The 17,237-nt window shown below is 34.8% G+C and overlaps 2 protein-coding genes across 2 annotated transcripts in view; both read left to right on the top strand.

Moving 5' to 3' along the window:
- The window catches only part of WDR49 (WD repeat domain 49), a 131,510-nt gene extending 120,183 nt beyond the window's left edge, over nucleotides 1-11,327 (top strand). The window contains exon 18 of the mRNA XM_090273497.1: nucleotides 11,067-11,327. Coding sequence (XP_090129623.1) covers nucleotides 11,067-11,197 — 131 coding nt within the window. The 3' untranslated portion in view covers nucleotides 11,198-11,327. The remainder of the gene's footprint in view (nucleotides 1-11,066) is intronic.
- A 5,214-nt stretch (nucleotides 11,328-16,541) lies between these two features.
- SERPINI2 (serpin family I member 2) overlaps nucleotides 16,542-17,237 on the top strand; it is a 31,050-nt gene continuing 30,354 nt past the window's right edge. The window contains exon 1 of the mRNA XM_090275142.1: nucleotides 16,542-16,611. The gene's annotated coding sequence lies outside the window, so the exon portion shown is untranslated. The remainder of the gene's footprint in view (nucleotides 16,612-17,237) is intronic.

Genomic DNA, 17,237 nt, shown 5'->3' with positions numbered 1-17,237 from the left:
GTGTGCAGAAGTTATCTGGCCATTGTATGCTGAGATGCTTTTTGCCAGACTTATTTCCAGTGTTCTAAACTATCACTTTGGAACTAGAGACAGTTTTCCAACACTTCAAAATTCCCAGGTGACTTTGTAGTCTTACCTACTGAGTCTGTAATGTCCTTTTGTGTTCTGTTTCCTTCCCTTTCAAGTTGAAATGTCTTTCACACTCTCTTTAGCTTCCAAGTTGTTCCCCATGGATTCGCAAACAGCTTGAAACCCCTCTTTGAAATGTCTGATTCAAAAACCTACTTAGAAGTGTCTCTGGGTCAGTTTTCACCAATATGTTTACTTTGTATCAGTAAATCTTTAAAACTTCCAGTGCAGAGAAAATGCTGCATTTATGATACCTCAGGTGAACTGTTTTGGTGGTATTCTGTCAAAAGACAAAATGAATGAGGTGATTACACAGATTTCGATTAGGCTATTGCAATGGATAGAATATTCATTAAAGAGGAATATTTCAAAGAAAAGGAAGGGGGCCAGCAGGTCAGTGAATCCACAAGTCTTTTGAGACTTGTGGAGAGGGGTAGGGAGGGTCTTATCTCAGAATATGAGAAAGGGAAGAATGGTCCTTTGCTGATTTCTGTTTCCAGAACAACAACAAAAAAAAAGGTGGGAAGACTTCTTAACTGTTTCCGCTTTTCAGGAGCACAGGGATCAGGAAAGGCTCAACATCATTATCACCCCAATTTGTTCATGATGAAGGAATATTCCTCATAACTGAACAACTCAGGGGTGATCATAAACCTGGGCAGGGCAAAGCAGGATTCAACAAGGCATCTTTTGGGGATTCTTGTTGGTATTACTCCTACAAAACCACTTGAAATATGACAAGATCTGTCTGGAAAAAGTCCAGCCATTGTTAATATAAATCAGTCTGCAACATCAGTGTAACCGGGCAGCCAAGGAGAGGGGACTGGAATGCGCATGCATGAACAATGACGACTTCAGTGTACTAGTCAGTGGGGGTGGTAGATGTCCACTGAGTGAGCATGTGTACTGTGTGGCTCTTACATTCAAAATGACTTAGTGAGTAGAACAACAAATCTGCATCAAATTTTGCTGTAAGCTTGAACAGTCCTCCACGGCAACTATGCATATGATTCAGAAGGCCGCAGCTGTGGGCAACTGGTGGTTGACAGCTTCATCATGACAACACACTCACTCATGCATCACGTCTCATGCAAAGTTTTTTGGTGAAACATAAAATTGCTCAGGTGACTCATCTCCACTACAGCCCAGATTTGGTGCCCTATGATTTCTGGCTTTTCCCAAAACTAAAATCACCTTTGAAAGGGAAGAGATTTCAGACCATCGATGAGATTCAGTAAAATGCAACAGGGCAGCTGATGACGATTGGGAGAACTGTGTGAGGCCCCAAGGTGCCTACTTGGAAGCGGACTGAAGCATCATTGTCCTATGTACCATGTTTCTTGTATCTTGTATCCTCTTCAGCAAATGTCTCTATTTTTCATAGTGCACGGATGGATACCTTCTGGACAGACCTGGTGTATGATGTTGCTGGGTGGTGGCAAAGATCTGTTGTCCTGGAGTCTTGGGGGTCCTGAGGGAAAGGGCAGCTGCAGGGCTGTCAGGGGATAGTTCTCAGGGTCAATCAGATCTGCAAACTGGAAAAATTAGTTTAGATGATTGTAGTCAGATATTTAAGGAAAGTAGAAGAATTGAAAATTTGGGGGAAAAAAAAAAGAAAAAGTGGAAAAAAAAGAGAAAAATTAGAAAAAATGAAAATTTGGTAAGAGTTCACAAGTGGCACAAGGTGTTTCCAATCCAATTTGCAGATATTTCCAAACTCTGCCTGATGAGACAGGCAATCCTCAACCATATATCCATTGGTAACCTGCAGCGTGCAAAGAGGTAGCAAGATAGTTTAAAAAAAAATTTTTTTAAAGGTGAACTCAGCTAAAATCTGACCACCTGACAATATATGGTTTTCCATTGAAACACTAAATTTCTCTCCATAGTTCTTAAACTACAGGTGAAAAGTGCGCATATAGACCTTTAATAACATTTACTTTACTATATCTTTGCTTTAGAATATAACCTTAAGTCTAGTACCAGAAAAGAAAAAAATCATTTATATTATAAAAATCTTCTTCCTTGAACAGATGTTTAAAACACAAGAAGAGAGAAAGCAATGGGGGACTATTGGAACAACTGTAATAGAAAAACACTAAAAAACACAAGAAGAAAACATTTATAAATAGATTCATTTTAAATAAGAAATGAGATATTGACAGACTCATAGATGGAGAGCAAGATGACAGCTAGTGGTGGGGGAGGGGAAAGGGTGAAGGGATTGAGCAAAAAGGAAAAAGGACACATGGACACGAGCAACAGTGTGGTGATTGCTGGGGAGATAGATATAAGAGGACTAAATATTGATGAAAAAATTACAAGAAACATTAAATTAAAAAAAGAAATGTGATATTGCTACACATGATCCTCTCCAGAAAATTTAAAATGACTAAAGATCCAGATCCAGAATGAGCACAAAACTCAGAGACATTTTAGAAGTAAAAATCCTTCCTGTAATTTCATATCTATGTTTACACAATAGCAACAAATCATCTTAAAAGCCATATACAGCCACCAAGATTTGGGTCATACAAAACAGAAGTCATTAATATGTGAAAAATATTTTTCCAAAGGTTGAGCAGCTGTTTCACATCATATTTTTATCAAGGAAATCCAAAGTAAAACAACAATGAAATATCACCACACACCTGTTAGAATGGCCAAAATGACAGGACCTCTCCTACATGCTGGTGGGAATGTGAAATCACACAGGAAGTCAGCCTGATGGCTTCTAACAAAACTAAACATCCTCATATGCAGTCCAGCTATCACGCTCTATGGTATTTACCCAAAGGAATTGAAAAGCCCTGCACATAGATATGTATTGATAGCAGCTTTATTCACAATTACCGCTTGGAAGCAGCCAAGATGTTCTTTAATAGATAACAGATAAATAAACTGTGGTCCATTCAGACAATGGAATATTATTCAGCATTAAAAAAAATGAACTACGAAACTATGAAAAGGCATGGAGGAATCTAAATAACTATTCCTATGTGAAACAATCTAATCTGAAAAGGTACACACTGTATAATTTCAACCGTCTGACATTTTGGAAAAGGTAAAGCTATGGAGAAAGTGAAATAATCTATGGTTGTCAGGGGTCGAGGGAGAAGAGATGAGTAGAAGAAAAAGTTTAGAAGAGTGAAGATACTCTTTATGATGATATAACAAGAGCTATATATCATTATACTTATATGTCTGAACTCCCAAAATATACAACCCTCAGGTAAACTACGCACCTGGGATGATTATGATGTGTCAATGTAAAAATAGTTTATTATTCTGGTGAATGATGTAAATAATGGAGGGCACTATTCATGTCTGGGAGCAGGGGATTTATGAGAAATCTCTTTTCTGCCTTTAAATTTTGTTGTCGATCTAAAACAGTTGTTTTTTAAAAGAAAGTTTTTTTTTTTTAAAGAAAAAGATGTCTCTACAGGTTCCAAATAACAATCAAATAAGGGTCATATGAAGAGTATTACAGCATTATGATTATTCCTCACCACTCTGTTGCTCTATGACCCAGCTGGTAGCTGAAGTTCAATGATAGCTTGGCAATACTGATCTAGAGTCTAAATTTAGGAATGAGAATATTGACATTAAAATGTGGGCTGTGAATAATAGTATGGGCACCACCCGGAAACATGTTGGAAATGTAGCATCCATCACAGGCCTCAAGTCAGGCCTATTGATTCACAATCTGCATTTTAACAGGATTTCTAGGTGATTTTTTTAATGCACATTAAAGTTTGAGAAGCACTTATCTAGAAGACTTAGAACAGGATGGAGGATGTGAAAGAAGGTTTTCGGAGTCCTGTACATTTGCAGACTAATAACAGCTCGTCATTTCCATGCTATATTTACACAGTCTCCAAGTTCCTTCTTTCCAGGGTGCCACTGTGAGGTTTGTCACTAGTGTTCATTTGAGTAGTGGCCAATCAGGGGGCAAGGGAAGACTTAGAGGACAAAAGATTAACTTTGCGTCATTAAAATCACTTAATCATTCTATTTTATTGAAAATCTTTTAATAGGTTCATGACCAGTACATCTTTTATTTTTAATGCTTTAAAAACACCATTTTGTTATCATTATAATACATATTGTCAGACAGTCAACCAACAAATGAAGTGATGAATGTATAAATATTCTATTTTCCCAGGTAGGAAATAGTGGATGCAAATGCTTATAAATGATGCTAGATGGTGAAGAGCAGGGGCTGTGGCAAGTGGATAGATATATGAATGTATGACCCATGAACCATCCTTCTCTCACCATTAGTGGGCCAAACCCTCAGGTCTCTGAAATACAAGAATTCCAGAGTGTGAGGACTGAGCTCACCTCTTTGCATGCTTGGAGAAACCTTCATTCCTTTCTTCATTTATTCAACAAATATGTTTGTTGAACAGCTTCCATGTACCAGACACAATGCTGGGGTGAGGAGTATATTAGGCATAAAGGCAGACAAAGTCTTTGCTGTCATTGTATTTATCACCTGGAGGAGAAAGATAGACAATGGATAGGTAACTCTAAGAAGAAGATTAAGTTTGAATAGTGATACTGGTAAGAGATATGAAGAAAACAAAGCAAGATAATGTGTTAAGATGTTAGGGGGAGCATCGGTGAGCTGAATCCTGGAAGAAGGAAGTAGTCCCCAAAGAACTGAGGCCAGATAATTCCAAGAACAGAAGTGTAAATAAAGCTGCTGAGGTGGGACAGAAAGGTCAGTTTTGTTGGAGCAGAGTAAGAGAGAGGAAGACTGGTACAAGGTAAGTTTAAAGGGGGGCTGGGAGTCAGGCCAGATGGGGCCATGTAGCTTGGGTTTAAGTGTAAAGGGAAGCCGTTTAAGGGTATGAAGAAGGGATGTGACCCCTTGGATCCATACATGTTGGCTGTAGTCTAAGAGAACCACTGTCCAAGATTCTAAGTGAGTTGTGGGGTCCAGGAAGCAAGAAATTTGACCCCTGAGGTTCCTGTGCTAGCACCTATGGAGGAACGTGATGGTGCTTTAAGATAAGCTGTATATTTAAATAAACACAAACTTTCTTTTCAAGGAATATCCAACAGAGTCCGGTCAAACCACAGGACACTTGGCAAACCAGTTTACTTGTCTCGGTAGGAACACTTTCCCTTTGCAATTGTTCTGTGGTAAACAGTGTATTTCATGGCGAGCACATCAGTCAGGATTCCGGGAAGCAGAATCAGCAGGACCAGACGTTGAAATTTATGACAAGGAATCGGCTTACGGGATTGTGAGGGCTGGCTGACCAAGTTCAAAATAAAGGGAAGATCAATGCTCAAGCTGGGCACAGGCAGAAACTATTGTCCAGTGGTGGAATTTCTTCCCTCTCTTAGAGAAGTTTCAGCCCTGTTTTTGATTACGTCTGACTCACCACGCTATCCAGGACAATCTTCCTTTGTTTTACCCCAATAAATAAGAGAAAATTTATTTAGAGCGTCACAGAAATAGAAAGAAGTGAACCAGCTGGGCTGTGTGGACTCAGGAAACAAGCTACAGAGGCAAAAGAGGGCCCTCGGAGCTTAAGGGAAAGAAAGACAAAGGTAAAGCGCCGGAGTGAGGAGAAGGGGGAAAGGCTCCAGAGAGGGAGCCTGCGCTGGGGCCAGAATAATCTTTCTTACTTAAAGTCTATTGATTAGGACTTTAATTACATCAGCAGTATCTTTTCAGAGCAATATGTAGATGAGTATTTAATTGAACAACTGAAAACTTCAGCCTTGCCAAGTTAATACATCAAGCAAACAAATCATCAGAGCAAGGTTGAAAACATTTTTTATAATCTTAAAAAAGGTCAATAAATGGTTTAATGGTTTCTTAACATGTATCATAACACATTGCAGACTCACCCAAATCATTATATAAAAACAGTATGTCACTAACCTAGCAAATGTTTCTACTATACTCTGAACAGTGAGAGGAAATGATTACCATTATCCATTTAGAAGGTGTTAGGTTAATTTTGACATTGCTTTTGCCTCATAAAGGAGATTGCCAACAACACCAATGAAGGTTATGTTGTTTTATGTGTCTCCTCTGCAAATATTCTTGTGATTATTAGGGAAGTTGCTGGGAGTTTTAGAGTGTTTTAGGTAAAGAGCAGAAGCCAGGTTGCAAGCAGGAATCATTTCCGAGTAAGCATTTCAGGTACGTTTCCTAAAAGAGATCTCAGAAGAAAAGAATTCAACTCTACAAAACTCTAGTAATTGGTGAAGATTTTTTCTCATTCTAAATAAATAGCTACTTTTATGGATAATTTTGTATTTGTAATTTTATATTCTTTTTTTTTTAAAGAGAGATCTGAATGTGTTAGCTTCAGGCTCCAAAAACAGGGATCCACCCCTGCATGTGAATTTTTTTTTTTTATCCTCTGGTTTTTAACTAAAAAAAAATTATCCCAGCAAGATGGTGTCTCTCAAGATCTTTACAAGGGCTGATCAGTTAGTTATTGGTTTAATTATCCTGAAGACCGGTCAGCTACTTTGAAAATGTTTTGTATAGTTTAGAGACAAAACCCAGTAAAACAGCTGGAGTTTATTTCAGAAGTAACATCTTGGCTCCCACGGTGAATCTCAGGCGAGCTCTAAGGTGTTCAGAATGCCTTATGATTCCGAAGTCTAACCTCTAGTCAGATGGGACAAGACCAAGTGCTAATGTACAGAAATCCACATTATCTCCTACTGTATTAGGCAAATAGAAAGTGTTTTCATTTGTAGCTTTGCTTATGAGGTACTTCCAGATTTATTAATTTTTGCTAAAAAAAAAAATTTAACAGTGCAAATACTAGAACATTTAAAAAATTATTCAGAGAAAAGTCTCCCTTGCTTCCATGATGCTGATCCACCCAGTTCCTATTATCATCTATTTCTGGGGACCATAATTATGAGTTTCTGTGTTTCCTTTGAGGGTTTCTATATGCATTTATGATTCTGGATTTTGAGCCCTGCTTTCCTTTGTTTCCATTTGCCTAGATACTCTTTCAATCCTTTTATTTCAAATTCTCTCAATCACTTCAAAAGATTTTTAGTTTTGACACTGTTACGTGTGTCCCCGATCTCCTCTGCCCCTTATCCTGACCCATCCCCCTCCCCTCTAACATCCATCCGTCTGTTCCATGTATTCATGCCTCTGGTTCTGTTTTTGTTAGCGTTTTTTGCTCATTAGACTCCATATATAAGTGAGATAATATGGTATTTGCCTTTCTATGACTGGCTTATTTCTATATTTCTTATTTTAAATGTGTGTTGGCTTTTACTTTGGATCCAACTAAAGACATTTTTTTAAATCATAAAATTAACCACATTTACCTTTATTGATAAGTTAGACATTTTAGTTTTGTATTTGTCGTACTCTTTTATGCTATTTATTGTTTATATATACTTTAAGGTTTTCACATGATCTTTACTTTTTTTCTTTGTTTTTGTTTGGAGAATTGTTATATGTTCCTTCTAGTGGTGCCTTTATAATCATAGGTTCGTTAATCCCTCTAGCCCTTAATTTCTCTAAGACAGTGACTATTAGATTCATGCTGAGTGACAATAAAATAAAAATGCTTCTACATTTCCCTCTTTTTGTTCTTCAACCCAATTTATTCAATAATATGATCTTTCTTTGTGTTACTTTTATTTTAAATTTGCATATCTTGCTATTACCTGTCTTGGTTTAAGTTGTTTGTCTGTAGCTATTACTGGTTTATCATTAATAAAGCTTCTTCTCCTTTACCCTCCCAATTTTTATTAATTAAATCATTTCTTCATTGTCAGGCATGTGGCATATACCTTGTGTTTTGTCATCCTAAACTGCACATTATTTTAGTCTCACTTCTACATTTATATTCAGTGCTCACCACCAAATCTTTTTCCAAAATTTCCCCAGTTATTTCTCAGTTTATTTTGTTGCAATTTTCTTATAAAGGACTTGTGGGACTGATGATTCTGAATTCTCTGCATGTTGAAACTACTTGTCATTTTTAGATTTGAGGCATGGCTTGGATGTTTATAATATTCAAACCTCACATGTTCTTTCCTAGATTATCTCATTGGTATTGCTCTGCTGTGTTCTGGTATTGATCGTTGTCATGAAGATATCTAATGCAAGACACAGTTCTCCCTTTTTAAGTGACTTGATCATTTTGTCTGGCTACTAAATGATTTTGTTTTAATCTTTAAAGTCTAATAACTTACTAGGCTATGGCTTAGTTTTAACCATTCAAGTCTATTATTCCTGGTACACAGTACAGTCAGCCCTCCATATCTGTGGCTGTTGCAACCATAGATTCAACCAACTGCATATTGAAAATATTAGAAAAAGAACGTTACTTTGTTGCCGATACGTACTATGTAGTTAGGCCTATGATGGTTGAGTCCATACTGAACAGGTACAGACTTCTTTCCTTATCATTATTCCCTGAACAATATTGGGTATCAACTATTTACATAGTGTTTACATTGTAGTAAGTATTATAAGTAATCTAGAGATGAGTTAAGTATATGGGAGGATGTGTGTAGGTTATAGTCAAGTACCAGGCCATTTTACATAAGAGACTTAGAGCATGGGCTCCTGGATCCAATCCTGGATGAATCTGAAGGATGACGCATGTCTTTTCTATATATGTCAAGTTGTTGCTTATATGAAGAAAGTTTTATTATGTGATACCTTTAAATATTTGTTCAGCTTTGACTTTCTATCTTAAGGACTCACCCCATTTATGTGTTTGTTGGATCTATTTTTTTCAACATCTGTCATTTTCCTCTTTAATTTGTTCTCTTTGTAATTTTCATCTTATTTGTTTTTCTCATTTGTATATTCCATGTTCCCATTATGTCTGTTCTCATTTATGATATTTCTTTTCTATATTTTCTTGAGTCCTATCAGCTCACATTTCACCATTTCCTATTTCTTCCCTGAATTCTTTCACTTTTGCTCTGTGGTCTTCCTTTATAGGGACAAGTGCTTTTTCAAGTATTAAAAAATAATTTGTGTCAAATGCTTAGTAGCAATATTTATCTATCCAGTGGTGGTAGTCCACATATTGATTTGTTTTGCTGTTTATTAAAAAAAAAGTTTTGTTTTTAATTTTGCTTATAACACCACTGTGTCCATGATATGGCAATTATTTATTTTTTGAATTTTCTCTTTTAAATAAGTAACCTATTGAAATGGCTTTTCTTAGACTTGAAATTTGTAGTAGGTCCCTGGATGAGAGCTTGTGATACGATTAGTGTGGCCTTCAATTTTTACAACCCACAGGCACAGACTGCTGTTAGCAACAAATGGCTCATGGGTATGATTCTTATGTAGCCCTGCCTTGTCTGTTCCTCTGAACCACGGGAGGTAAGGGAGGGCTTTTATATCCAGCTTCATTCACCTCTGTTTACATCCGTAGGTATAAAGGAAAGACAAGCTTTTGCACTGCAGGGTGAGCTCCTCACGTTTGCTGTCATTTTGCTAACACTTCCTGAGATGCTGCTTCTGCTGGCCGACTTCCACTCTCCATTCTTACCACTTTGTCTTGTGTAGCTTCTGTGCAATCTCAGCTGTTCGGCCGCCCTTCTTCATATGTTGTAGGCTGCAGCTTACATCTGCCTTTGGGTTTTGCCTGACATGGAATTTATTTACAGAGTTATTTTCCCTCATTTTCGTAGTTGTTCTTGTATAAATTTAAGAGAAAAGGAGGAATATATTGACTTATATAGATAGGTTTGAATGGGAAGTATGGAGTTTTGTTTTTGGTTTTTGTTTTTTTCAATTTAAATGTATAAAGATCCCACCATATTGTGAAGTTGCTCAATATTTACACGGTTTAATTCAAATTCCTTGGCTTGACATTTAAAATGCTCCTCAGTCCAGCTCCAAACTCATTCAGCTTTCATCTCCTTCATATATTTTACATGTTTGTTAAATTGTATTGAATTATTCAGAGTTACCTGAACAGTACTTCTTGTTTCCCCACACTTTTATTCACTCCATTCCCTCCGATTGACCTTTCCTTTCCACTGTGGTAACCCTGCCTCACCTCCATGATTCTTATAATCAATTAAAATCTCATCTGGGCTTCAAGTTCCCCTGAAAAGGTATCTAATTCTTAACGCTTTCCCTCTGGTTTCTGCATAATGTTATAATTTCTTTATATGTTTAACCACAATTCCCATTGCTTAAATCTTTTTAGAACTGTATCCTATTTTATATGATATTTTGGTTATTTAGGTACTGCTCCTACTTTCTACCAGAGAAGAAAACCTCTGACTTAGTTATATTTGTGCCCCATTTACACCTGAGTACAGAACATTGTGCATAATATATATTTGATAAACATTTGCTGAAACGATAAAATTAAGCAAAAGGCCAAAATTATGTTTTTGAATGCATGGCACAATTTCCTCTTACTTCTCACTGATGCACAATATAATCACTCATGGGAATAATTTGGCTTTTTATTTTTTTTCTTTCTGAAGCCACAGATCCCTGCAGATCAAAGCATCTTAAAAGGATATGATTGCAAATGTACTTGTTCAGTCATGCAGACAGTCAAACTGTGTTTTGATTATTTTAATTGTCTTTTTTTCAATACAGAATAATTTGTTCTTGGTTTTTTATGAGTGTTTGATAGCTGTTAAATATATTAAAAAACAAAAATGGAAAACAATCTTCTTTAGTCTTCTACTGTTAAATGGTGGATCTCTATCATTATATGAATACAACAATAGAACTTTGTTAAAATTTAACTTTTATATTTAAATTGAAGTCAAAAGAATAACAGAAATTTAAGAGAAAAATTCCCGCTCCACCAAAATGCAGGGTTTTGAAACATACATTTTTTAAAATGAAGTGAAACTTGATTATTTTTCTCCCCACTATTTCATTTAATTGGGTCCCTTCTCAATTATAATTTACATGTCATTTTTTTCACACTTTTTAGCTTTGAAAGCTGTATTTGTTGAAGAAAACCTGTTTCCCAAAGACTTTCTGGATCGTGAAAGGAAAGCCAAGCAATTACGTCAAGAAACAAGTAGTGAAGTGAAGATAAAAAGAAATAAAAGGCAATTATAACTGAAAGAAAAATATTTTATTGACATAAAGTATGTGTATAAAATGCACAAAATAAATTGAGAATTTTGTCCCCCCTTTTTACTTTGTATTTCAACTTCAGAATGTTTTGTTTTCAGACAATGTTTTTATCTATCACCTTTCACTTTCTATTTTCAATAAAAGAAAGATTGGCCTGAAGAGGGGCAGTATCAATTGGTATTACTTATTCTCAAGTGTTTTTATATAGAAAATGAACAATTTAAGAACAAAGCATTTGACCAGTTACACCTTAATTTTCTTCTATAACAAACATTTTGGTCAACTTATATTGTAAAACCTACATTGAAATTAAACACAAAAAGTACTGACACAGTGAATATGAACAAACTTGACAAAGAAGAGTATGCCCACTTACTTACACTTTCTAGATTTTTAAAAAATGATACTGATAATGCAATTAGACCTTGTCATTACTGATGTCCTATTAATTCTTATTGACTTATATCCATTCTTATATGTACTTATTAAGGAATTACTGCATAAGTTCTACTACTAGACTTCGTTATACTGTACTCTAAAACTGAGTGGCATAGTACAACCAAAGAGGTAACAGCCTTAAGAAAAAAAAGGGTTGCAAGGTTATATAAAAACTCACTCTGCGTGGAAGAACAAATAAAAAAATGCTTGGTTCTGAAACAAATGTTTCACGTTTTTAATCCACTTTTCTTTATAAATATCATCATCTATCAAGCAACCAATATTCTTATGTTGCTTTATGTTTTGTGTTCTGTAGGAATAATTAAAATCTTTCACATAACTTGATTTACTATATATTTGTATTTTAAAGCATCATTTCAAAATATTTCTATTTTAGGAAGATTTTGCAATAACAAATAAAAATAAAGGTTAATAATTAACAGTGTATTAGAGCCTATTCTGTCCAGTAACTACAAAAATTCATTGTGTTTAAATTTCACAATAGTCATATAAGATATATCTATTTTATGGTTAAAATCTGAGATTTGGATTCATTAGAAGAATACCCAATCATGGATGGCAGATTTGGGATTGGAGCCAGATCTCTCTCTTTTACTCCAAAAACTGTTGTTTTGCCCTTCACCATTGTGTTTACTCACTTCTTACTGCTTATAAAGTCAGTGAACTGAACGTTAACAACAGCATTTCCAGCATCAGTGGAGCACACATTCTAGTTTGGTGGAGAGGAAGACAGAGGGAAGTTTTTTAGAAGACAATTACCTATTCTATCTATAATTAAATGTATCCTGAGTCAGGCATTGGGACTTTTATATATATTGCTTTCTTTCTCATTGAGTGACAACCAGATATAGGAAAAATATAGAATAATAATACATGTGACAGAATCAAGGAACAAATGTTGGAAAATGTTTTCAGAGTTGGTCAAGACCCTAGAAAGCATGTTAAGAGGAAGGAGACATGTCACATCTTATTTAAGAATGAGAATTCATGGAGATACAACCTATCCTCAAAAATTTCAAAGCTGTAGAGAAGAAAAGCAGTAAATGTAGAACTGATGGATTTACTTTTAAGAAGGCAGATTTTAGAATTGCTTCCTAATACTTGTAATAACATGAAAAAGTATCTCTTTTTCCCTTTTCTTCCCATTGTCACTTACCATCTTGGTGCAGAGTAGTTGGCTGCAGGCCCATTGTATGGCTCTCAAAGGAAGGAGAAGCCTCGAAAGACCCACCAGAGATATGCTTACCGGAGCCAAGAGAATGGGATGGGTGAGGGAGAGGGTATTAGAAGGTGAGAAGGCAGAGGGGGTGAGTGAAGGAGATGACTGGCGTGGTTGGAAGATTAATTACAGTGAGCAAATAATAACTGAATAAATACATGAATGGAATTAGTAAATATGTTGAGAATAATGAGAGTCAGATACCTCATTATTGTAGAAGGTAATTATAACATTTGAAAGGAGGGAAACTAGAAAGAACCCTGAGATTTTGGATTGGGATTAGAGATATCACTGTGAACTCACAGTTTCAGATATATAGACAAGCAGATAGAAAGGAATATTTAGAAGTGACAGAAAATTATGTTTGGAGCATGCTCTCAGATGATTCAGAAAATACAAATTATATACATGCATGCACATATATATCCCCACACACATATTATAGAGACAGGGAAATGGAAGGATAGATGGAAATTAGTTATACAGATAGAGTACACATATGTGGTGAAATGTTAACAACTGGGGAAACAGAGAGAGAAAGAGGAATTGTATTATATCAGCATTTTTCTCTAAACTTCAGGTATTTCAAAGTAAATCAGTTTTGAAAATGAAAATGTTGCCTTGGGACAAAGGATTCCTTGAGATATTCAGGCAGAGGCTGAATAACTCTTTCACAAGGTTATTACAGAGAATTCCTCCACTGGTTGAAGATTTGATTGGACAATTCATCATTTCAAACTTTGAGCATATGATTTATGAATCATCTATTGGTGACAGAACAGTGGACTGAGATTTGAGCCACATTTCCAGCAAGTTAAAAGGCTATTAAGATGTTAAAGAGAAATAATATGGGTACCAAATACTTTGTGAAGGCTCTTTTCCCTATCCATGCACCCATCCATTCTTCTGCCCATGCATCCATTCATTCATCCATTTGTCCATCCGTCCTTTTATCTACCATCCAATTATTGAAGGCATATGCAAGGGACTGTTCTTAAACACCATGTATACACAAATAAATAGAATACACTTCTCCTGCCATCAGCTTTCTGAAGTGAAGGCACATAAAATATAATGGTTGATTAAGCAAAGATTAAATGAACCCCCTAGTTTTCCTAGTATAATTTAGAAATTATTTTACTAGACATATTTCACTTTTTTCTACCCCTAGAGATGACTTTGTCTGAAGTGATTAGTCTGAAATAGTCTGGTTCACACAGACAGATCCGCTCTATTCTATTACATGTGTAAGGCACTACGTATGGTGTTTGTGCCCTTAATCCCTAAATCAGTGCTTCTTCTGTGAAAGGAATTAAGAGGAGCTGTCTCACAAGTATAGTTAATGAGAATAGAACTTTTAAAAGTATGAAAGTCTTTTAATGATACTGTTTCTAATGTTTAGGAAAAAAACACACCCAAAAGGAAAAAGAAGACAGTTATGTCTTACTCTTCTTTTACACCTTAATATAATTGTGCTAGGCAGGGTCTCACCTACCAAATGTTAATAGAAGTAAAGACTTTATAAGCTAATTCTGAGATTAACATTTAGGTTTAATTATTTAAGAACCATTTTTCTACAATAAAAAAACTTTGTCACATTAAAATAGGGTATGCCATACATTTCAGTAGTCTAGTTTGTAGTATAAAGATTTACACTAAATATAATTTAACTTGTTCTCTTTTCAGAACAATTTTCCTCTTATTACCCAAAATATATGGACCAAAATGACAGAGGGAAAAAACTAGAAATTAACCTATGGAGGAATTAACTTTTAAGCCCTTTATTTATTAATGTGAGCACTTGATTGTGTATTTTTAAAGTATGGAATTAAATACATTTTTACTTTTAAAAAATTATAAAATACTGAGAAATGCTGAGAAAGATAATAAAATTGAATCTCTAACCCCTTGCTATTATTTTTTTTTACATATTCCCAGGTTGTTTTGTTTGTTTGTTTGTTACAGTGGGTGTAGTGATGGTGCATCAAGACATTTTGGCTCTCACTAATTAATAATTTTTTTTCCTGATGCTTTAGAGGCAAAACAGAGCTGCAAAAGGAATACATTTGTGAAAATATTTTTAAAATTTTGCAGTAATGTTTTATGAACAATTGCGGTATCTTAATGTTTAGTAAAAGAGCTTAAACCTTGGAGGAGAAACTCATGACCATTGATTGCTTTCACTCCCCAAAAGAAAGGAACATGTACAGTCTGCTTGAACTGCTCTAACATGAGTTCCCTACAGAACAACTGCATTAAATGATCTTACAAAGACCGAGTGCCTGTCTTTGTCATTGGAAGGAAAAATAATGGCCTGTTCTGTGGTAGATTATATTATGATCTGAGCATTGTAGACACAACAATTTGGTGCCCAAGTGTACTTGTGATGGATGTTTGCTGGTGTCACTGCATGGGTGGAAAAGCATTGATTGAATCATAGCCTTGGATATTCAGACTTATTATTTATGAATTGCAGAGTAGAACAAAAGAACGATAGTGTTTTTGTATTGCATAACTGTATTTCTGGAAAATAACTTTGAACAGTGTTAAGTTAAAAGCTGGAATTGTGTTGCTTATATCTGAGTAAGTAATATTAGGTTATAACCCAACATTTAGAGATGCATGGATGGGCAATTAAAACTTTTAGTAAGAAGATTATGGCCAATATCATTCACCGAGATTCTCAAACCTGTTATTAAGTTATAGCTCTATTAAGACTCTAGAAGATGTTAATGGGATCCTTGAAAAAAAATTTTTTTGAACTAACTCTTTTAAAGATTATCCATATTCATTTTACTTCTTTTTCATAGGCTTACCAGAAAAATATTACATTTAGTAATCAATAGTAAATATGTATTTAACTGGAACTGGAACAAATTTTTTATTTCTCTTCTCAGAGGCCCCTTATGAATAATGCAATGTATTTAATATCTGATTGCCATCGACATGATTGATTTGAACTAGAATAATGAGATCAAAACCCATTCAATTTACACATCCATTTTTTATTAATGAACTGTTTGTAGAAAAAATATGAAAAAATGTAAGAGCACATAAAAGTAACACCAATGTTAACTATCAATTACCTATGTTTAATAGTAATACCTTGATACAATTAGATAAACATGTAATCATAAATTGGGTCTTTCTGTTCAACACAAAGATTCTATTTCTTTAATATTTAAACTTTTTACTAAAGATTGTGGCCTTGTAGCCACAGGAAATTCCTCTGGCTATTGTATAATTTAATGACTTGTAGAGAACTTTGTAAATGCAGCAGTAATTTGTCTCTGCCCTTTTTTTCTCATAGGCATTCAGAAATATTTATGATGGAGTACATTGGTGATCTGATGTGGGAGTCCTCTGAGAAACAAAAAGGACTAATTATTAGCAAACTTGCAAACACTGGCACATTCTTCCAACTTCTGTTTCTACTTATTATAGAGGAAGTAGAATATAAACTGAATGATCTTTAAAAATTCTAGTATTGTTTTCTCTCTCAGTTCTGGAATATTTCATCATGGATCATTAATCTGATCATGTGAGTCCTTTCATACAAATGTGGTGAACACCTATTTTGGTTTTAGAGGAATTAATCTAGGAGTGTTCAAGGTAAATAGAGTTGGCCTTGGCTGATCAGGTGTTGCATGTACTAGTGTTTCTCAGCAGCCATATTTTACTTATACCTTTGCTGTGAATGATCAGAAGCAAATTTTGAGTAAGTACCTTAAAATTGAATAGCTTTTGAATAAAGTTTATATGCAATAATATTGATTATGAGTGCTTAATAGAATAGGAATAGCATTTCAGTTCACTTTGGTAAATACTTAAATTTATCAAAATAATACATTGCTTTTATTCACCTTAAAAGATGTCACTATATATTTGAATATCAAATTCTTATAGGACTATACATCAAGTTGTTTAGTTCATTAGTACTTTGTGATTTCTAATAAGATATAATACAAAAGCCAATGGTAAATTAATTTTTTAAATCAATATTTTGTGTGAGCTTGTAATTACTAAGTACTTAGAAATTTTCTGTGAGAAATGGATGCTCAAAGAATGTAAATTTTAATTATTAAGATTGTTAACAATAATGAAAGGATAATCCAGATTCTTCTTTAAGGAGAAAGTCACATCCTTCATAATATTGTTGTTTATTCTAATACAAACCAATAACATAAAGATGTGCCTTGATGACTTAAAGGTACTGATAACATTTTGACTATATATCTACAAACTGATATTTTAGGCAGAAATCGTCTCAGATAGTGAATATATTAGAAAATGGTACACGGAAATTTATTTTTCATGTAAAACTTCTCTTACGCCTTAGCTTTT

The sequence above is a fragment of the Furipterus horrens genome, unplaced genomic scaffold (genome assembly GCF_987537825.1).
Source record: "Furipterus horrens unplaced genomic scaffold, mFurHor1.1.pri manual_scaffold_1, whole genome shotgun sequence".
Taxonomy (NCBI): Eukaryota; Metazoa; Chordata; class Mammalia; order Chiroptera; family Furipteridae; genus Furipterus; species Furipterus horrens.
The sequence above is the reverse complement of the archived record's forward strand: the minus strand, read 5'-3'. Positions and strand labels throughout refer to the sequence as shown.